We start from the raw sequence: 22752 nt of genomic DNA, 5'->3' as shown, positions 1-22752 counted from the left end.
TGCATGCAACCAATATGAATCCTTACAATTTTTTCAAGTGTCATTATAGTGAATATATTGGACTCAATTTTCCTCCACTCAAATTATTAGTTTAGATTATAAGATACTTTACCTTCCCCCCTTAATTATTATATAATTAACTGAGCTTAATAGATATTTTCGAACTCATAAGTTTCAATTCGTATATAGATAAAAACTGTATAGAAACTTGCTTGACAAGGTTTGAAAATAGGTGGGAATACTTTATACTTTAGTACATTCTCTTGGTATTTTTGATTAATTTATGAGCAAGTGCATGGGTGTTTTTGGAAACGTGTACTTGATTAATTTTTATGCCCAATCCACGAATTTGTGGTTTGAAATGACGTGTGACAATTAGCGCTGTATTTGCCTGATTTATTTATAATTCCTGCATGGTTTTCATCTTGTACATATCTGTGGTTAACAATCTTTCCACCATTCAAATACGAAATCAGTACGAGTCATTTCGTTACTCTGACTACGATAAAATACTGTCTGTATAAGAAAGCATTGATATTGTATAAGTTGATCCATATAAGTTTTGTAGTTGGCTAGAATTTAAAAACGATACCGCCAAGACAAGTCATGCAATAAGAGGATAGTCAGGATATTCCTCAGTATGCCATGGAAACCTTCAAATCATGTATATAATCACAAAAAATTTGTTCGTAAAAACCGAGAAATAAAAGGATTTTTTTATTTGGATGTATTGTGCGTTTGTGAAATGTTTTGCGGTGTAGGTCGGCTTTTCCCGTTAGATTTAGCAAAAATTATGCATGATCAAGGTCATACCACTGGCATGCATTTTTTATTTTTGATATGGCGAACTTGTTCCGTCAAAATATCGGGTATCAAGTGCAAGGCAAGGTTATCGCTTTTTTATTTGTATTCTTTTAATACGTATAATCTTCGTATGCGCGTGGTCTAAAAAAAAGATTGGTGCCGTTTTATAATTTAATAAAAAAATGTTGTTAATGGTGGCGACTAATGAGGCTTAAGCCGCAAGGCAACATAGCTACAATCACTTTTTCGCACGTACTGACTTAGTGCTTATCTTAAGTGCTCGTCCGTCATGCAGTAAACGTGAATATATATAAATGTATATTTAATTGTGTAACATGGATGTAAGATTCCAGGCGAGATTTAGGTAACCTAACCTCAGGGCGCTTTTCTGCGTTCATTATCAATTGAATAGCAATAGCATGCTTTTTGTACCATCTGGGGAAAAAATGAGCTCATACGATTTCGTTAAAAAATCGCATTATTTTTTAATTAGTTCTGTATAGTATTTAAAAAGTATTTTAGATATAAATTCCTCCATTTATGCGCGATATAAATCACATTCATAATACCTGTGCAAAAATTATTATTTCATTCAGTAAAATGATACGCCTGCGTGCGTGTTATGTGTCTGTGTGTTATTCAACTTCCCCTAGCTGAGAGTCTCCTGAACAGCACAAGGTGCCGCAACAGTGCGAGCTAGTTATTGTGACGATATTTGGTTAGTATAAGTACCGCAGAGGTATAGCACTGACGTACGTATATCAAGTTAGGGGGTAACTATACTGCATAGTGATTTTACGTGCTCTTTCGGCCAAAACCTTGATATAGGTACGGTAGGATTGTCCCTAAAATCTTGTTTTTCTTTGAAATCTTTTCTGATACCTCAGTAAGCGTTTCGTATTTTTTATCATTGAAAGATATACTTCTTGTGAATTTCTTATGTACACTATATATACTTGCACATCTATACGCAATTTAATTTCCAGTTGTTAAAATCAGAATATTTCCGTTGATCGCGTCATACATCGCCGTTTAATTCTAAATTATAAGAGTATTTGTTGGTCTTGTACGGCTGCCTGGTGAATGAAATATCATTATGTGTTTACCAGTTATCATTATGTCTTTACCTAGAAAGTGATACTGTATTTGAATTTCGTTTGTGGTTAGGCGTTGTGCGTAACGAAATTCCTTTCCTTCCGTGTGTAACTAAAATTCCGAATTCCGCATAACTATAAAATCGTATTAAAAAGTACAATATATATGATTGCAATTGACTGACTCTACGAAATACAATTAGAATGCAAATTCTTAGAAGCGGTCTTCCACACTATGCGGAATTTGTTAACCGAAATTTTATAGCTGTTCGCACCGGCTAAAAATATGCGGCATGCGCGTAAAAATGTTACGGCTGGTCACACCCTTAAAAATATGCGTGTGATTTTTCTCTTCGTGAACTTATGTTTCGTTGGCAAGATTCTTGGAAGTCATACAGTATTTTAATTATTTCTTTCTTCTACAACAGTACCATGGCCATGCGGCCTCTCTGTTGCAGGAAAACGGCGCCTAAATTACGCCGCTGCGTGCAGTATGAAAATTCAAATAATTACATTTTTGGCAGTATCGCTGACGCAGTGCGGCGACAAAGTATATACCGTACTCTGTTGATACATGTGATGCGGAGTGATTATCATGAAAAAGATGATGTTAATCTCTTCCTTTGATTGTACTTTGATTGTTAATTAACTATGCAGGTGGGCATGTATAAACTCTACATGACGTGCAGATTATAGGACAGTAATGCTTGCATGCATGTGAACATTTTAATGTGTACGGTGACCTCATACTATAGAATTCAGCACTTTACCACCCTGTATTTGTCTGTCAACACGAGCGTTTTTAATCATGGTAGCGTTTTTTTCCCAAATCACTTCGATTATTTGTGAATATCATGCGCGCGGCGTCAAACTGTTCGCCAAGAGATTCATAAATTGTATCCAGCATGCATTTGTTGGATTTTATATATAATCGTTTTGCGAGAGCGTCGAAAACGATGCTCGGTTATAGCATGTGAAGTCGATGAAGAAAGAGAGAGAGGGGACGTGAGAAATGGGAATTATTTTTATATTGCAATGCTGTGTGCAGGATGATTCCTGTATGGCACAAATTATATTTGGTTATTATGTTATTTGACTCTGTGCAGAAAAGCTTTTGATTCGGCTCCCTATAATGTCGTTTGAAAAACACTTAATTATAGTTCTTGTATACCTCTGCTTTTTATGTTCAACAATATTTTTCACATTTGATTTCATATATTTAAGAGAAAGTTCGCGTGCGCGTCTATGGACTATGTGCGTGAGTGTTTTTATTGACGCCAAGAAGATAAAAAAAAAACATGAGTATAAAGGTATATGAGGGTATGGCATCAAATCAATGCCTTAGACTTCATATAGTGTTTCATTACACATTTTGATTTCGGAGGGAAAAAAGATTGAGAGCATTCCCTAAATGACTAGACGTGTGGGAGGGTATCCTATGCCCACATATGATTTTGTGTTTTTCTCTTTTGGTCATATATATATACAAGGAAATTTTGAATTATGAGCATGCAGCTAAAGTTTGTTAACATGGGATAGGAAGATATTTGTTGGACATATACCACAGGATATATACCTGGAAATAACAATTGTCAACTTGAACTTGGCTATCGTTATTAAAAAAATATTTTCCGATAGCCAGGTGACTGATCCTTTGCTGGATGCTTCTTCAAACACGAAACCTACAGAAGAGAGAGAGATGTGTGCAATAAAAAAAAAATTATTTTTCTAGCTTGTCTCCAAGACTTTATATAGCACTTCCATAAATGAATCCCTTTGTTTTTTTACCAAAAAACATATATTCATACATGTATCAGTGACTACAAACAATAAGAAAAATAAACCACGACCAGAAGAACTATAAACTATATTTAGTTCGTATGGCTGCTGGACGTCTTCCTTGAGTTAACCAAAGTCTACGCCTACGGGGTACAACGCTTCCGTTATTTTATAATCTGAAATTCGAATGATAACCGGCTAAATCTTGGTAAAACTCTTCAGTGCGGATCTTCGGTAGAAGATTATACTTTGGCCTTGTTGAATGTATAATTAGGAATTATTGCTGAATTTATTTACACTAATTCTTTCTGGCAATTCTCTCGGTAATGCAATGCCAATGTAATGGTGCAACACCGGTGTGACGCCTCTTGGATATCTTAAACATGCAACCTTCATTCTGTCTAACCGCTAAACGACGTAAGAAATGTTGTTTTTCTTACCAATAGCGTGCAATTTAGGATTGTGCTAATTTATCAATCAATTATTGTTAAAACGTGTATACTCTAATTGTCACGCAACAAGTGCTTGTGGTAATCCGCTTTTTTTGCCTGCGTGCGTAGTATGCGGAGAACCCGCTTTTAATTGATTTTATTTTGGTATTTCATAACGTACGTTGTAAGAACGTGACTATTGAAGCAGGTTATTGAAGCAGCACTCGGGTTAAAGAATCCTTGACGACTGGCTCGTGATACACCATTATAGGGTAGGGGGTTTGTTGGACGGACATCGGACGTATTGTGAACTGAAGAAACTGAGAATTATTTATCTCACTTCATGTCGATATCAAGACAAAGTATCACTCAGAAAATTGAGACTGCATGTATATATAAGTTATCAAAAAGAAAGCTAGCTTTTACCTGACAACTCTCTTATCAATATAATTAGAATTGTCGTTTCGATACGAATGTCATACAGTGGTTACTTGGTGGGACTAATCCTCAGATTATATATTTTATGCTATAGCCTGTGGATGAACTGTGAATGGTTGGATACAATGTGTAAATTTTTTCTCATCATATTTATTGCAATTTGAAATAGCATTTATATTCATGTTATTTATACAATTGTGTGTATTTGCCATGGCTCATATTAGTTTCAATATCCTCGCATAGAAATTAATGTGGTGACATTTTTATATATTGCTAATTGTAAACCACATCAATGTAATATGTCCTGTAGCTGTATTGGACATATATATAATATCAGATAATATGTATACATTGCAATAGCTAGGATTTTCTTTTATTGAAATCTATGCACATTGTAAATGTTAAATTTTTTAAAGAAAGGTAGAGTACTTCTTTGAATTGTTCTTTTCAACGGTCGATCGTGTTTCGTACCAAGCTGCTGTGACTGCCTTGGCGTCGAATATGTTGACTGTAATACAAAACCAACGCATTGTTAGATATTGAATTTCTTCAGCAAGACACGAACAGTCAGTATATAACCATAGACATGCACCTGCCTCGCGAGGTAGATATGTAGATTTTTGTTTAGACTATATAACAGTGTATGGATGATAATCTGATTAACGCTTGTGTATAGTGGCAGGGATGCAGGTGGCCATGTTTTAATCAATGCTGATTCAAAGCTTTTAAAGTAGATCTTTTATGATTGCACTAGAGATGAATATATTTCTATCAAAATTAATGTACAGTAGACGGCAGTGAAAATGAATATGAGTGAAAATGTATTGTTATGATGAAAGATATACCCTAGGGTAGATACATTTAACAAAAATAGATTATTTGAAAAACTTCCATTATTGTGGCACAAAAAGTATTATTTTAAATCTTGTCTATACAAAAAAAATACCCTTCTGCATTGCCACCAATAAGGACCGCCACACCGCTGAGATAATCCACTCATCACGTCACCCAACAGCAGTAGACTAACTAATAAGAATCTCTGATATTTGAACATAATTGATTCCAATAAGCGACAAATTATAGGGGTAATTTCCAGGCGTAATCTGCAGTAAAACACGTACAGGCTGTACAAGCAACACTCTTCAATTTAAAGATCTCTTTGGAAGACTTTTTCGGATCGATCACCTTTTTTAGCTCGTTTCGGCTGCGGTTTGCCAAAGAATCGTTTGAACTGTAAGCGTTATAATGGCATACAAACGGGGCATCCTATCGTTTTTATCTTCATTTTATTTATTATTAATCAATCTAGGTTGATTGTTAGACGATAAGGACAATGAGTTGTTATTTCAAGAGTGATTAGGTGTGTAGACGATAGTGTGTAAGCCGGCAGATTTTATTATAACCAACGTAATCGATTAACACAAACATTTTCTCAAAACGTTCTATAATCGTTGAATTGATCCATTATATATTTTGTGACCAATTTTGATCCATTATATATTTTGTGTGTGTGATATATTTTCGTCGATTGTGGCCTAATTTAATATTGTCGCTAAATGCCGTTGACGCGAGCGGTCAATCGCTCCGAGAAATGTATAATTATGAGAACAATTGGAATAACGAGAAAACAATATTTCTAATTTTTTATTTTCTGACACAAAAAGCATCAACCCACGGCGCTTTTAGCGCTGTTATTGACAATAAAACACGCCGGCAACAAAAAAGAATTAATCTGGTATATTGATGCATGCATAGTCTCCCATCCGAAGTTGCTAATTCCTATGTTATTGCCAAAAGTATATTTCACGAGTACCGATCACTCCAGCTTGCAAAAGAACGTGACGAGGCCAGTGACTCACCAACATCACTATATCTGCTCGGGTCGTAAGGAGCTCGTTCATACAGACTCCTATTGATATCCGGACGTGGATCAGGGCCGGTTGCGAGTGGATTATTTGAACCGGTGGTTATATCTAAATGATGTCTTCGTGACTGACCAGCTGTGCGCATTTCAGGTGTTGGGGACCTCCCACGTTCTCGAATGTCCCGCTCATTGTCATGACTCATCTTTCTCGATTCTCGTTTTCCTTTGGATACGGGCTGCTCGTCCAATGTTTGTTTACCTTTTTTCTTTCCTACACTTCTGGAACGCTTCTCGTTTTGCTTTCTTGGTGTATTTTGCAGAGCTCTTGCCGAATGAATGGAAGAGACACTTTGCTGTTCCAAATCACATTGAGTGGCTTCATTCTTTGCGCTTCTTTGTCGAGAATCGACAGCAAGTATTTTCTCTTTATATTTCATTTCATTATTCCAACTTTTAGAATTACGAGATGAAACTATTGACGAAACTGATTTCGCATAAAGATCCTCATGCTTGTTTCTGTCGTGGTGTTCGTCTGTTTTTTTCTCGGCTTCTTTTTTCAACCTTGTTTTAGCTTCAAGATGTTTAGCTGAACGTATGGAAGACATACTATCTTCATCAAGGCTTCTCTTCGTTGTGTATCTATTAGCTTCTCTTGTTTTCGATATTGATTTACTCTCATTCTGTTTGCTCTTTGATAATTTGTACGTTTTTGCCAACGGCTTGTTCCCACTCTCAGACACGTACGAGCTCAGGGTTTTGGAGTCTAAACTGCTCCTTCTAGCTCTTTGTGACCGTGTGTATTTTGCCTTCGGGATGGTGTTCCTTGGCAATGTCTGTTGTCTAGCAGGCGATGAACTAGGTCTCGCTGCAAGACAATAGGCGTCATCTCTTTGCAGTAAAACCTAATGATAGTGCAGAGAAAAATTGGTATTGTTGTTTTAGGCGGAATTAAAAACCAAATTGAGAAAGCAAAATAACCGAAAATTTCCATACTTTCTTGTACGTAGCCATGTCAATTTCGCTGCTTGGCGGAGGCTTCTTATCCTGTGTTGCAGGAACAGAATTTTTGTATGTTTCAGAATATTCTGTCTTGGATTTCCTATTTTAAGTGAAATTTCAGTGTTTAGTGCAAAATGCTTGACTTAATCGCATCCAAAAAATGTTAGAGATACCTGTGTTCGTCCTGAAATGGTTCCGGGTATAACAGGTCGTCACATGGACGGAGGAGTCTTTTGTCTTGTGGGTCAGCATGGTACGTTGGTATGCCTGCCGGAGGTAGCCTGTCAGGGGACTGGGGATTAGGTCTTTTAGCAGGTCTCTTTTGATCTGGTGTTTTGTGATCCCTCTTTGCTTTACTTGCACGGATTATAGGACTATCCTCTGCAACCGTTAGCTTTGCAAAATGCGAATTATATTCAGTATCTTCCACCTTCTTTTCATCCTAAATACACAAAATTTGGGAATTAACGGAAACAGAAACTCAAGTTTCAATAGTTCACAAAATTAAGAATTGATTTCAACCTTTCTTTTAACAGTTCCAGCAGCTTGTAGTTCACTCTCCCCATTTCCGACAGCATCAAGCCAGTCTTTATCATTCAACTCCTTCACAGTGCTTGTTGATAAGATGTTGTGATTATTTTTGTATGGTACGATTCTTTTTCTCTGAAGGGCAGGCTCGGTGACATTTGAAAACTGATTCGACAAAAGTCCAGCTCTTCTGCTACTTTCCTGAGCCTCGGGTGCACTTCCAGAAGGATGACTTAAAAATTTTGCCTTCGTAGTAACTGGTCTGTGGACTGCAAAAGTCTTGTACCGTGAATTGTATTCTGAATTTAACTGCAAGTATAATATTATCGTACAAGTTTATATGAATATTACAATACTCTGAAATATGCATGTTGCTAATATAAGCATTTGCCAGTTGTTTGCTAAAAGGTATGACCAGATATTTTCTCATTCTCGTTCTCATCAACACAACAATATACACTGTGATACACAGGCAATGTGTCAAAGTAATTACGAAACAATACTACATCGAGTGCGCGCGACAAACACATACACCACCTACGTACCTTCTTCAGACCCATATCCTGCCTACAAAATAATGAAATAAGCGATCGGACTTCTTCACAGAAAAATAAACGAAAAATTTAAACGTAAACAACGCCGAAGAAGCTATACTGCCTTGACGACCTGAGGACAACACTCCTATATGTCGTGTTTCGTGAAGTATTGCAGAAGGCAAGATCGTGGGCTTAGAAACGGCCGAAAAGCGAGGAATTGATAAAACATGGCGGCTCTTTTGGGTGAACAAAATTTTAACAAATTTGAAAATTCATTGGATTTTCCTGACTGGATAAATGCTCGTCATTTAACTGGGGTAAGATTTTAGTTTTGCGTTTGTAGTTCATGCGAAATCAAATAAATAATGTGCATTTTTGGTATTTTAGACAACAATTATGGCGGTCGAGTTTGCTGAAGGAGTTGTGATTGGTGCTGACTCACGAACGACTACCGGGTATAAAAAAACTTACATAGATTGTATTTTTTATCCGGACAATAGTGTAAATAGTTAAAGTTTATTATTCTCTATTTACCTCTAAAATACTATCACTGTAACACTAAGAAGTTCCAGCTTTATCTAAGATAACTAAGTCTGAAACTGAAAGTCCATAAAATTTAAAAAAAATTTCTAAGGCAATAGTTTCTTTTTAAATTTTGCAGATCTTACATAGCCAATCGTGTGACGGATAAGCTAACACCCGTCACAAAAACAATATATTGTTGTCGGTCAGGATCAGCAGCCGATACTCAAGCTATAGCTGATTATGTAAAATATCAACTAGATTTATACTCGTGAGTATTTTTATCATGTATGGACCTAATACAAGCGGAATTTTGTGTAATAACAGTGGTGGTGTTTCCCCATTCTTTTAGTCATGAAATTGGCGAGGATCCTTGTGTAAAAACCGCAGCAAAGATGTTCAGGAAATATTGTTATCATGGCCGTGATTCTATGTCGGCTGGGATTGTTTGTGCTGGATGGGATAAATATGACGGTGGACAGGTGAAGATACCTGCTGATACAATACATTATCTTTTGTACCTCCCACATTTTTTATGTTCAGATCTTGGCTTATCTGACAGAGGAGGTGCAGACTATTGCATAAGACAATGATAAGACAAGGGGAAATAAATTTTATTTCCTAAAAAAAATACTTTCAAATTTCAGGTATATTCCATTCCACTTGGGGGAATGTGTGTTAGACAACCTTTCACAATTGGAGGTATATCAGTTGTGTTTTTTGTAAATATGTAATAATGAAATATGTTGTGTATATGCACCTGTCCGAGATGCATGAATTAATAAATGTAAATGATTAAATATTATTTGAATTTAAATAAAGCAAAAAACCCTAATTCATTGAAGATGTATGACATTGTTACTTTAGGATCAGGCAGTACATATATCTATGGTCATTGTGATGCAACATTTAAACCTGGAATGACAAAAGATGAATGTTATAAATTTGTTGCAAATGGTATGTAGTATCCAAAATATTCCACTACTAGCAAAAGCCCTTGTTCTTATATTAGCCTGGTCTTCACCTCTTGCCAACATTAAGCACAAATGGTATCTTCAGTCCCTCATTAGTCCTTTTGCTAATTGATTGTGACAAATTATTAAACAGAGCAAGCCAACACAAGTGTCATTTTTTATCTTGTAGCTGTTTCCTTGGCTATGTCACGGGATGGTTCCTCTGGTGGAGTAATACGGATGGCTGCTATAACTTCTGATGGTTTGGAGAGAAAAGTTCTCACTGGAGATGAGATACCAACATTTTTTGAAGGCTAGAGTTGTTTCTGGTATATTCTCATTCAAGTTTGTATGAAAACTTTTAAAAGATCCACTAATCCACCCAGATTGTTGGTGTGGGCTAGATGGCAGCCAGAAAAATAGTAAATTTTTCAGGGATAATAAAATTGTTAAACTTAGTAACAGTGCTAAACTTGTACAGCCTTTTATTACAAACATTGGATTGGAACAGCTTGGTGGAATTTATATTTTTGATGCATTTTTGAGGTAAGTGCGTTTTTGAGGTAAGTGCTTTTGTGCTATACATTCACATGTGTATACAAAATGAGCCGGGTTTGGAAAGAAACACACTTTAGTGGCAAAAAAAGGTCATACTAAAATTGTGTTACAAATAAAAAAATAAAACCTGGTGTATAAAAACACAAACTCATACAGAATAAGTATATTCATAAAATTTTTAAATGAATGTTTTAAAATTCAGATAATATACAATTATACAAGTGTTAAATCTTTATATTACTTTTAATTACACTATTTAAAATGTTTAAATGAGGTAAAAAACTACCTAGAAGGCCTTGAAAGAGTTGCCTTGTTTGGTACATTCATACCTGCCAGTTTTTATAGTTCAACTTAATCTTTTTAAAAATCATAAATGTTTGTAGGACAAACCTTAACATCCACCAATTTAATGAATTTGTAAAAAATAAAGTTGATATATTACATGTTCCTGAGCTGCATGCAGCAACAGGTGTTTCTCCAATGATATATGAGAAAGGTGCGGCTTGACCTAGTTGTTCACTATGGTACTGAAGAGCAAATGTATCTACTCGATCTCAAAGCTTTGTTCGCAAGAATTTACATTGAGTCTCCTCACTGTGGACTTACAATCTGAAATTAGTGTATCTTTGACTCATTGATGACTGTCCTCCGCTTCTGGATACTCCAGCCATGTATGTCACACCTTCATGCAAATGTCCAGGGGTATGATGCAATTCTCTTGGTGAAGGAGCCGTATGGTACATCCCTGGCACGTTGATTCCTGGTCGTGGTGAGGTCATGACCACCCCGTGACCACCATGTGCTGCTCGTTGCTTCAACATCGTCCAGTCAAATACATAATCATATTGGTAGTTCAGGGTGCGAAACAGGATTCGAAAGAGTTGCCTTAGGTACATGTAATCGGGGTTGTCCATGAACTGTAAATTCCTGCAATAGTTGAGGTACATAGCGAACTCAGCAGGGAAGCCACGACAAAGAAGCTCTACGGGTGTCGAAACCTTTTTCTCGCTAATTTTTTCATACTTCTGTTTCTTCGTGACCGCTTTTAACCCCTGCCAGGGCAAACTGGTTCGATTGAAATACATCAGGACATAGCCCAAAGATTCCAGATCGTCCCGACGCGATTGTTCAAGTCCTATATGAGCATTAATGCTTGCGTACCTTGCTGTGCCAGTGAGGTTCTTGTCCTCCCTGTAAGGAATGTGTTGATATGTTCGGCTGTCACGATACTTCTTAGCCAGCCCGAAATCGATCAGGTATACCTTGTTACAAGACTTTCCTACTCCCATTAAGAAGTTATCTGGTTTTACATCACGATGAATGAAGTTCTTGTTATGAACGTACTCGATTCTGCTGATCATCTGATCGGCGAGCATCAGAACCGTCTTCATGGTAAAGCGACGTGAACAAAAGTTGAAAAGATCTTCTAAACTCGGCCCTAATAATTCTATCACAAGCGCGTTGTATACGTCTCGATCTTGCCCGTACCACAAAACATTGGGAATACCAACACCACCCTGCAGAATACGGTAGAGTTTTGATTCATACAGAAGTTGAGGATGACGCGCTTTTTGCAGTTCTAGTTTCACGGCTACTTCCTCGCCAGTATTTCGGTTCACTGCCAAGTATATATCGCCGAAGGAACCGCTACCAATCTTTCTTAAAACGCGGTATTTATTCCCGATTACAAACTCGGAACGTGCGTCTAAACTAGAGGCCATTTTCTGGCAGAGAAAATGGGATTCAAACGAGAGTCTGAATCAAAGCTTCGGCCTTGTTTATGTCTGTACCTCATCTGTGTGCTGTGTTTCTCATTTGTAGCAATTAGGTCGCGTGACCTCACGCGTCTCGCGATTAAAGGTCAACCCACGCGTGGAGTACTGCTGAAACTCGTGTAGGAAACTTGCACGGAAAGCTTACTTATACCGGGAAAATATCGCAATAAGGCTGCCAATATTGTGATTATGGATATTTCTCTCCATCTCTTGTGTGTGACTTCCATTTTAACGAATATTTACTTTGAGAATATTGTGTATACATTGGAATTTTTTCGTGGCTATGTGGGTGGCGTCAACGAAGCATTGCCACAACCGAAGGTTAACGGGTTAACGTTGATAGAACAGTTTCTTATCTCTTAATTCAATTTTTTTAGGCCTCTATTTAAAATTCTAAAAAAAAATATTTGTTCTTTCTGTAAGATGTAAATAATTACAAATTAAACATATCAGGTGATCTTTTTATTATATTACTTTACATAAAAAATATATATATCATATCTCTTATATACATAAATACATAGGATTTGTCCAACGATAGCGTGATTCGTCTGAATATACAAGCACGTTTCTCGTTCGTGCATGTGTGTGAGGACTGAGTCACCTTTCGCATAAAGAAACGTTTGTTTCTTAATTTTGAGTGTGGCCGTAAACGGAAACTTGCCGAGTTTCTTAACTATATAATGGCACTTTGCCTGACCAGTCATAATCATAATTATATTCATGGCCAAGTTTCTTCAATAAGTCACGAAACATCCGTCTAAGGAGAGAATAGTTTGGCGCCTCTGTGAACTCTAACCCGCGACAATATCTCAAGTATTCAACAAATTCTTGAGGACAACTTTCACAAAGAACTTCTAGTCGAAATCCTCTTTTCATTTCACCGATCTTGGAATACCTGTGCTTCTTGCTCTGCTTCCTAGCAATGCCTTGCCAGGGTAAAAAACCCCGGAGAAAGTACACCAAAACGTAGCCGACGCTCTCCAGGTCGTCTCGCCTGGTAGCTTCGATTCCTTGGTGCGTGTTTACGCTTGCATATCGTGCTGTGCCTGTTAAACTTTTTCCGTCACGAAAGCATATGTGCTGGTTGGTTTTAACATCACGGAAGGTTTTTGATAAGCCAAAATCGACAAGATACAAAGTGTTTTTCGTATTACCAACTCCCATAACAAAGTTCTCAGGTTTAATGTCTCTGTGTAGTATGTTCATGTTGTGCAGATACTCCAAACGGCTGATCATTTGGTCGCCCAACATCAATACAGTTTTTATCGAGAATTTTTTCTCACATTCATTAAAGAGGTCGCCCAAATTTGTTCCAAGCAAGTCCATGACCATCACGTCATAAAATGGCATAATCTGACCAAACCATCTCACTGTTTGAAAAATAAATGAATGTTTATTAAAATAAATAAATGTTTAAAATATAAATAAAACGGTAGATTTAGGATAGTATTTTGTAGGCACTGCACGAAATATTCTATGATGTTTGGACTTGGGTTTACATTGAATAGTTCGTTACTTTTGACTCCGGTCGCCCAAGGCTTGCTGTTAATTTGGCACCGAGTTGTCTGAAGACCTTATTAGGAATATGGAAAGCAATGCCTTGAATGAGGTCATTGTGCGACAAGTTGCACGCAAGTGTGTATCAGACCGCATCGCTAAAAATATTCTTCGCTATCACTGTCCAAAAAGGAACTACTTCAGTGTGATGATGCAATGCTTGATAAATACACTGACTCAATAGAAGAGATTTAGTGAAAATCCGATCGGAAGGCATTCTTAACTTTTTTTATTGCATCCATTTTTTATCTCCGCGTGAGTCAGTGTACGTGTACTACGTGATTTAGATTACCCATTTATTTACACAAATACTTATCACGAGTATATCTTTATCCTCTCTAGGCAAACGTTGGTGCAAATTAATTACATTTAAACGCTTGCGAACAAATAACTTTGTTATTTTAGAGAGAAGTGTTATTTTACCAACTTAGCCTGAAGTGTTTTGTTTCGTCTCGCTCTTGAAGATAAATTTTAATACGCAAAAGTAAAATTCAAACGTGAAAAATCCGTGTCAATGATCCTGCTTTCTCCTAATAAAGTACTCTCCACTATATAAAGAATCTCAGGCTTTAAGTGCGTCACATACCCCGCATTCAAAAATCAAAGTTTCGCACTTGACATCAATTCAATAATAAATTCCTGTTTACCAACTTCTTCCTAATAAGTCTTGACGCCAGTGTTGAAAATCCTGTTTCGAATCGCAAACGCAGATAAATTCAGTCTACATAGTTTTTACAAATATTATTAATAGTCTAGCTTATTAATGTTTTCGCTGTGAATTTTTTTGTGATTTTATTTTATCGATTATGTTAAAGACAATGATCTTGATAATACATAATTACATATAACGCCAATTGCCAAACTAACTGCATTTGTTTTTATAAAATCCAATTATGTAAATTGTAGTAATAACCTGCGGGGACAGAGATTTTAACCACCTTGTCTTGTAGCACAGCTTTATATTTACTAAAATTTTATATCCAAACCGATAATCCCAAAATTGTTCGAAAACACTGATAATAGTCTTTCAGAACCCAATATCGGCTTGTCAACGCATTGTGTTTTTAAATAGTGAGTCGTTAACTTAAACAGGCTGACACATTAAAACTGTGCTCACCTTTTGGGAAACCAACTCCATGTCGTAGTAGCTTGTAAACTTGTGCTTCGCGCGCAAGTAATGAGCCAGTTTTAACTTCAAGTTTGACAGCAACGCGTTCATTTCGTTTTGTATCAAGACCATGAAATACCACACCGAACGAGCCCTGTCCCAATTTGTGTTCAATCAGATATCTTTCATTCACCAGCGACATCTTGTTCGCCTTGTAGCTAGTCACAAATGCCCCCATAGTGTGGCGTGTTGTCCTTCTTTTGTTTCTGAATCGGTGTTGTTGTTTCGCATGCGATCATTAAATGTCTCTCTCTCAGACAATACTAGCTGGAATAAACCAAATGTAAACTGAATGTTTAATGAAGGAAGTTTCGCGGGGTGTCAATGACATCATTACTTCCTAGCACGCCCACAGCTTTAATAGGGATTGTCAGGGGTTACAAGGATGTCGCACTTGAGTAAAGTAACATGGAGACTAGACCAGGCGCTAATACAATATTTTGCCGACGCTTTTCTGAAGAGCGAAAATTACAAATGAGTAGAGGATGACTATGCTAAAATGAGTTAGGACAGCTGGTCTAATCGCGCAAAGTTGTTGTAGAGGAACATTTCTGATTTCTGATGGATAGGGGTTAGGAAGAACTCTACCCCTGCCCCTTTAATGCGCATTTCCTGGGCTATAACGTAATCGCAACAAATCATCATCATTTTCTATTTAGTAAAATTGTTACCACAAATCATATTACTGTGAATGATGTAGGAAACTCTCATATCTTCTTCAACCATAATCAAGCCCGCAAGCGAAGCTTTTGTTCTCATGTATCACCGACATTCAGCGATGTAGAAATATCAAGCCTGGCCCTGGTTCTCATGCCACTCTGATGGTCGGCGGTGGCTATTACCGGTGATCGTTAAAGAATAAAGTGCTTTGTTTTTTTAAATTAGTTTTCCTCGGCGGCTACAAACAATATATCTCCTACTGTCTGTGACAAACTTACGCATTATGGCGTGGCTTAGATTTCTTCCGCTCTAACTCTCAATCCCCAATTCTCAATCCCCAATTGCCTAGGTGATAACGAGAACGGGTAATTGATGCTTCCGTTTATCCTGGAGGTCTAAAACACAGACGATTTGATATACACAAAGACAATTGCCTGAAAAAAAATGGGAGAAATCGCGTGTCCTATCCTTAGTCAACCTTGCATTGGACGGATGACCATATACCGCTGTTACGACATGACACTCCTTATAACCTTCATCATGTAGAGGAAAATGTTAGTACTGCGCTAGAATATTGCCGCTATTAGATTCTGTGATGATAAAACAAGACAAAGTCCAAATGAACATTATCATACAAGACGAGATGAAGCAAATAGATTTGAGTATTTTTTATTTTGAGTAAGTATAACACAATAGTCAATAGAATATGTATATACAATGTAATAATTTCGTTTCATGTTAAATTTATCTCGTATTTTTAATATATATTGTAACACTTAATTTTAGTTATTGAGCTATAAAGTACTTGAATATTTACGTGGGCAAGTTGATGATCAAAATAATCAAGAACAACCAATGGCATACTCCAATTCTTCTTCCACTACCAAACAAGGTTGGATCAAATTTAAAACAATTTTTGTCCTCTGTATTTTTGGCGACAACATTAAACGCGAGTGCCTCGCAAAACTCCAATCCGTGTTTATACCTGCTACCGATGCTCTGGCCATCATGTTTAGCTGATCCACAATAACTGAAGATTTCATCACAATAGGAATGGCAAATTGACAGTGTTTGATTATACCAAAGATCCTGATTTGGACTACAGAAGTAGCACATGAGATAGTTCATCCTATTGTAGCATCCTTTGTCACTGGTCAATAGAGCTGGCATCTCATTGAAAACTGCAGCCACATCTGTCCTCTCGCAGCAAGAATTCTCGCGATACCACGTACAGTTGGAAAGACTGTATGCTTCCTTGGGAGAACGCGTGCCACCTATTACAAATATTAACCCAGAATTACACTACACTGTTTTTAACCTGAACAGCAAAGCTGTTAAAATATACTCTATTGTGGAACATCGAGAATTCACAGACACTATGAATGAGAACGTTTTATTCCTGATTCTTGCAACAAATTGAATTTGCTGTTCATGCATCTTGTCTAGTAGAATTTAGAAAATATTCATTGACATTTTATAAAACCGTGTCCGTATACGGTCGGCGCTGTACAGCGCATGCATTAACGAATAACATACTAAAACACCGCTTTTGTTACCACAAATATGCATGAATAAAGAGCAAATATAATCCGTTAAATATACTCACCAAAATATGTACACACCCGAGTGTCCCCACTTGTAAACAAAGGTACATTTAATATTGCGCAGAATGACAACACCGCCAAAATTCTGGCTGCCATTTTGGCAGATGTTTATTAATTTATTTCCCATCATTCAAGTGGTCACAGATAAATTGCAACATAGTTTTCAATCACGTGAATGCGTGAATATTATTTTGTAACTCCTCGGGTGCTGTTCGGCGACTTTCGGGGTATCTAAATGAGTTCACCACGTGGTGTCATTTTGTCAACAATGAGCGTATTTCCAACATGGCGCCGACGAAGAAGCGTGTTAAACAGGAGAAATTCGACGTTGGTATTTCTGTGAAAAACCTGTTTGACTTTGGAAAAGCGGTCATACTTGACCCTGCCAAAACATGGATTGTGGCAATATTACTTTGTATAGCCGAGTTGGCGGTTAACTTAGTGGTAATATGGAAAATAAAATGTAAGAATCGTGAATAAGACTCGTTGCTCTTCTGCTGAAGTATTAAAATATTAGTGGTCCTAAACTTATATGGTTTTTCTCACAGGGAAATATTTCTATAACGTTCTTCGTTTCTATTTAAAAGTAGTGGCTATTTAGCTACTTTGTCGTGCAAATATGTTGAAGATCTTGTTGTTTCAGATACTGAAATTGACTGGGAAGCTTATATGCAAGAGGTGGAAGGTTTTTTAAATGGTACCTATGATTACATGAAACTTGAGGGCGCAACAGGACCGTTGGTGTATGTGAAAAGAGACTATGTTTTTAAACGATAATAGATTGACCAATAGCTGCTTAATTTCAAGCATTATTAGTGTACCGTCTTGTTCTGTATTGCTTCATGCAAAGGAACCAAATTCTTAAACCGGCATAAATTTGATCTGAATATAAGTATCCTTTATATAAAAAGGATTTTCGTTTATCCTTCACTAATAAACTAAATGACAGCGTGTTTAGACATAGCAAACAAATCCAGCCATGCATTAAGATGTATATCTCTTTAATTACTAAATTATATTTACATAATTGTTCATATATCAAACATTCTTTGCCATCATTTAAGATATTTGCGTACATAACATTACTCCTACAAATAATCCTTTGATGTATTTATACTCACAGTTGTTTTTTCAACTTTAGCTATCCAGCTGGGTTTGTATACATCTTCAGTGGTCTTTACCATATCACTGAACAAGGGAAAAATATAAGAATTGCTCAATATTTATTTCTTGCACTTTATCTATTGACTTTGGTCGTCGTTTTTGCCATTTACCAAAAAGCATTAAAAGTAAGTGCAGTAAAACAACGTTTCACACACTAATGTTTCTTTATATTTGTAATTTGAATAATTCTTCAAAAATATGGCATATATTTCTCTTGGTTTTATAGGTACCGCCGTATGCCTTCTTTTTCATGTGCTGTGCGTCCTACAGAATACATTCCATTTATGTTCTCCGGCTTTTTAACGATCCTGTAGCAATGTTTTTCTTATATTTTGCTACATATTTGTTTATTGAACAGCGCTGGAATTGGGGATGCCTATTTTTTAGGTAATATGGATAAAATGTCTGTAATGGTCAGGGATATATATTCTCACAGCTTGAGATTTATGCTGAGCGCTTGAGCAAGTGAAAGCGTGTTGAAATGAAATCCAAATTCTACTTTCATTATATAGCATTGCGGTCAGTGTAAAAATGAACATTCTGTTGTTTGCTCCTGGACTGTTGTTCTTGCTACTTGAATCTCATGGTCTTCTGGGAACTCTTCCAAAACTTACAATATGTGCTGCGACGCAATTATTCCTGGCGACTCCATTCCTCATTACGAACCCTTTCGGCTACGTTGCAAGATCTTTTAACCTGGGCAGGCAATTTTTCTTTAAGTGGACGGTCAACTGGAGATTCCTACCTGAATGGATGTTCCATAGTCGCTATTTACATGTTTTTCTTCTACTACTCCATATTGGATTTCTTTGTATTTTCTTCTTTTATAAATGGAAAGGGTAGGTGGTCCCACTGTCCGCAGTAGGCCAAAGAATGAGGAACTATACGTTTTCAGTGATGATATGATTTCTGTTGATGATATGATTTGTCTTGATTATGTCTTTAATGAATTGTTTTGATGGTGTTTCAAGGTCGACGACTTCGCGATTTTTGCTTTGTATTTCTAGGTCTCGTGAAAAAATTGCAGCCTACTTCCAAGTAAACTATAAATGTAAAAAAATCAGTACAAATGGTATCCTTATTGTTTGCGAAACAGGATATAGTTAAAGCGACGAAGGCTTCAAAATAGATGGATGCAATTTCACTTGTTTTTCTATCTTTTTCAACTATACATGACTGGAAATTCATTCCTTGACAATAAAAACCAGATATTCTAGTTTTGTTATTCACCTCAAATTTTATCGGAATAAGTTTCTGCAGATCGCTTCATTATCAGTTTTATGTTTGGTATTTTCATACTTTGCCATTTTTATTGTGGGATACAAAACTCCAAACTCCAATCAGGTGAGAAAGAATATATATTTTTCTTATAAGTGCATTAGACAATAACTTAAGATAAGATTATTGATATTCATATAGTCTTTCCCCAACCTCAGATATGGTATTTTGACGATTCTTGTATATATTTTCAGAATCCTAATACTTGGTGTTATTGAATTATGCTGGAATACGTACCCGTCGACTAATCTTAGTTCTATATCTCTCCATGTGTGCCACTTGGTTTTGTTGATATCACTCTTATTATACGGAAAGAAAGACGTATCAGAGAGCGCGAAGAAAACTGGCTGAAGTCAGTGAATTATTGTTATCAGGATATATAGCAACATATGCAAGCACTATTTTGTCACAATCATTGTGTTCTATTTTGGTTCAAACAATGACGCAGCCAGGATTTCCGTTTCAGCTTGGGAACAGATCAACTTCTTGGGGAAACAAAAATTCTAGTCCGAGTGTTTTGGGAATCACTTTTGTGAAACTAAAGAAAAACTAAAACGAAATTCGTCTGCAAATTTCTCGTGCATATATCGAGGATTTAAACTTTTGCATCGCCATCAGTCACTTGTTAATTAATGTAGGAAAAAAGAGACTAATATTAATAAAGTGTAAAGTATTGTTATCAATCATGCAGGAAATGGGCAGGTTCAAGAGGAGGGGAAAAAAATTTAAGGGAGGAAACCTAATTATGTGTTGTTATCCGTTCTACATAAATAATAAATTGAAATTTATTCTTGTTTGTAAGACTTATGCCCGTATCGTAAAATTAGGGAATTACGATACAGAGCTAAACATTATCCCAAACAATTTCCGATAGCCTCAAAGCCAAGGCTTGGGAGAGACTCGGAAAGAGCAAATTAGTATAAATAAAATTTCAGCTAAGACAAGCGCGTTGAGCAATAATTGAGCCAATATTAATGTTGTCGAGGTACAATATGAATGTCTGATTTAACTGATCAGGAAGAAACTAAAATCGAGCATTGCATGTGTTCAAACGTTGTCAATATGCAGTGTTGATGTTATTTTTTTTGTGATTTTGAGCAATTGACATTCCGTTTGCTTTTTGCAAAACATTGTCATGTTTTGAGTTACTAAATTGGTCTCATGATCATACTGCATGGGCATCGATCCAAAACTCTAAACTTTCTGTCTGGTTTCAAAGTTTTGTGTTGTATCCTTCTTTCATTTTGTTGCAGAATTCATTTCCGTGCTGGTCAGATTTCACAAACTCTTGTTTCAATTTGGCAGGGAGAACGAAATGGTCTTGGTTTTGAAAGTTGCAGGAAGTTTTTTACTGCTTTTGATTTATTTCTTGACAATCTTGCTTTCAAGTTTGATCGCCCTGTGCATGATCCTTAAAGAATATCGTATACGATATCAAAGTTGAGACACTGACATTCATAGGCTAGACTAGTCTTTTGAATGATTTATTTAGGCACTACCTGTACAATAATCTCTCATTACGCGGTTCTAGTTTATGCTATCAAAATTAAAGCAGTTCTTTATGACTTGGTCTTTAAAATACATAAATGTAGTACGAGTAAAATGGCTCTTATAGACCTTAATAATTATGTTTAAATATGATTTACGAATATTTACAAATTACAAATTACAGCTAGCGTATAGTTATTTCTTCACAGGCGATATCCACATGAAGAAACTGCAGTATATTTACATAATATCTTTACAGACGAACTCATGCAAAAGCTTAAGATCAGCCTCACATCAGTCGGCCAACAAATATCTTAGGATGCATACAAGTTTCTCAGAACAAAGAATATTAATTCGTTAATTGTTTTTGCTCTAAATTGTTTTTCATTGCTTATTTCCTATACAGCATCTATTTAAATAATATGAAGCGAAATCATACGTACATATATACAATGGCAATTATTTCTCAAAGTTTTGTGTGTTATTACTCGTTTACTCAAGGAATTTCATTGTACTTCTGCATCAGTTTACTTATTTTAATTGTTATGTACAAGTCAAACAGTCCATTGTATACTCGTTTCAAGCCAAAAACCAATGTTATATAAGCATGATGATGATGTTAATTCTCTTCTTGTTGTTGAAGTATTTTATCGACCAGCAAAACGGTACATTTGTGCAGCAGCCAAGTCGGATGAACTCGGCGAATACCCACCATTTTTTACGGACGTGAAAACTGTTGGCCCGCAGAACGGCGACGATTTGTAAACTTTACTCGAACTTTTCGATTTTACTTCTTTGTCTTTTATCAACTTTTTCTGACTTGATGTCGACGCTGCTGAAGTTAAACTGCTGGAACTTGAAGCAGCAGAGCACGAATTTGGTCTATAGCCACTCGACATTGAGCTGCCAGCTGAGGAATTTCGTCTCCTCTTTGACTTCGACTTAAAACATTGAAAAAGTGCTGGCGATGGAGTGAAGTTACCCATTTTGATGCTGCTTTGATACTGGGGATTGTTCAAGCTTTTGAATTCTTTCCTCCAAGCAATCTTTATTTCAGTTGTGCGAATGTCTGTCTGAACAGCCTTTACGCTAGCGTTGTTTACGAAATCCCACGTTACTATTGTTAGTTTAAAGCGGAAGAGCTATTTGATTGTTTTGAACGATGCCCTGGCCTTTAAGTACTGCTGTTAGTGAAATATGATAACAGTTTACCGAGCAAACTATCAGTAATAAACCGTGTCAAGACTTCCGCGCCTTTATTGATTACGTTTTGCTGCCATGCCTTCCTGTGACGCCTGTATGGTGTCAAATGAGCGCTGAGCGAAGTTCGAAGAATCAGGAAACTTCCTGTGTTTGCATGACGATTCTAGTCTTGCACTTTTATAATCGGATGATATTATGCCGCGTCAGATGAGCCGTGCAATGCTATGACTATATCTCTGCCTCGAGCATTCTTTGCTTCTAAAGGTGTTGGGCTATGTCATGCCACTAATGCCAGTAATATAGAACACATGAGAAATATCGCTATTGCATAGGTTTTATTTGCATA

General features: G+C 36.6%; 4 protein-coding genes and 1 pseudogene across 6 annotated transcripts; 2 read left to right on the top strand and 3 right to left on the bottom strand.

Annotated features, from left to right (window-relative positions):
- Nucleotides 1-6175: 6175 nt before the first annotated feature.
- On the bottom strand, nucleotides 6176-8609 carry LOC114518407 (nucleolar protein dao-5-like). The gene is made up of 5 exons (XM_028538397.1): nucleotides 8483-8609; nucleotides 7932-8246; nucleotides 7583-7851; nucleotides 7404-7509; nucleotides 6176-7312 (listed from the first exon to the last, which is right to left on the bottom strand). Exons 1-5 carry the CDS (start codon nucleotides 8495-8497, stop codon nucleotides 6350-6352), a joined length of 1668 nt encoding a protein of 555 aa, XP_028394198.1. The 5' UTR covers nucleotides 8498-8609; the 3' UTR covers nucleotides 6176-6349.
- A 45-nt stretch (nucleotides 8610-8654) lies between these two features.
- On the top strand, nucleotides 8655-10408 carry LOC114518408 (proteasome subunit beta type-6-like). The gene is made up of 7 exons (XM_028538398.1): nucleotides 8655-8790; nucleotides 8861-8928; nucleotides 9135-9266; nucleotides 9348-9477; nucleotides 9643-9697; nucleotides 9863-9952; nucleotides 10139-10408. The coding sequence occupies exons 1-7, from the start codon at nucleotides 8701-8703 to the stop codon at nucleotides 10264-10266; spliced, it is 693 nt and encodes a 230-aa protein (XP_028394199.1). The 5' UTR covers nucleotides 8655-8700; the 3' UTR covers nucleotides 10267-10408.
- A 295-nt stretch (nucleotides 10409-10703) lies between these two features.
- LOC114518266 lies at nucleotides 10704-12308 on the bottom strand (annotated as a pseudogene).
- A 432-nt stretch (nucleotides 12309-12740) lies between these two features.
- LOC114518085 (casein kinase I-like) lies at nucleotides 12741-19247 on the bottom strand. Of its 3 annotated transcripts, none has more exons than XM_028537997.1 (4): nucleotides 19183-19247; nucleotides 18395-18461; nucleotides 14959-15276; nucleotides 12741-13654 (listed from the first exon to the last, which is right to left on the bottom strand). In XM_028537997.1, the coding sequence occupies exons 3-4, from the start codon at nucleotides 15185-15187 to the stop codon at nucleotides 12954-12956; spliced, it is 930 nt and encodes a 309-aa protein (XP_028393798.1). In that variant the 5' UTR covers nucleotides 15188-15276; nucleotides 18395-18461; nucleotides 19183-19247; the 3' UTR covers nucleotides 12741-12953. The 3 variants fall into 3 exon arrangements, with proteins under 3 accessions (XP_028393798.1, XP_028393799.1, XP_028393800.1); XM_028537998.1 differs by having other exon boundaries at nucleotides 14959-15272; XM_028537999.1 differs by lacking the exon at nucleotides 19183-19247 and adding an exon at nucleotides 19052-19156.
- Nucleotides 17527-20736, top strand: LOC114518083 (dol-P-Man:Man(5)GlcNAc(2)-PP-Dol alpha-1,3-mannosyltransferase-like). Its single transcript, XM_028537996.1, has 8 exons — nucleotides 17527-17736; nucleotides 17917-18016; nucleotides 18415-18562; nucleotides 18664-18824; nucleotides 18950-19276; nucleotides 19445-19509; nucleotides 19646-19781; nucleotides 19910-20736. Exons 1-8 carry the CDS (start codon nucleotides 17559-17561, stop codon nucleotides 20064-20066), a joined length of 1272 nt encoding a protein of 423 aa, XP_028393797.1. The 5' UTR covers nucleotides 17527-17558; the 3' UTR covers nucleotides 20067-20736.
- The last annotated feature ends 2016 nt before the right edge of the window (nucleotides 20737-22752 follow it).

Source organism: Dendronephthya gigantea, unplaced genomic scaffold (genome assembly GCF_004324835.1).
Source record: "Dendronephthya gigantea isolate DGI-Jeju-01 unplaced genomic scaffold, DenGig_1.0 000010F, whole genome shotgun sequence".
In the NCBI taxonomy this organism is placed as follows: Eukaryota; Metazoa; Cnidaria; class Anthozoa; order Malacalcyonacea; family Nephtheidae; genus Dendronephthya; species Dendronephthya gigantea.
The sequence above is the reverse complement of the archived record's forward strand: the minus strand, read 5'-3'. Positions and strand labels throughout refer to the sequence as shown.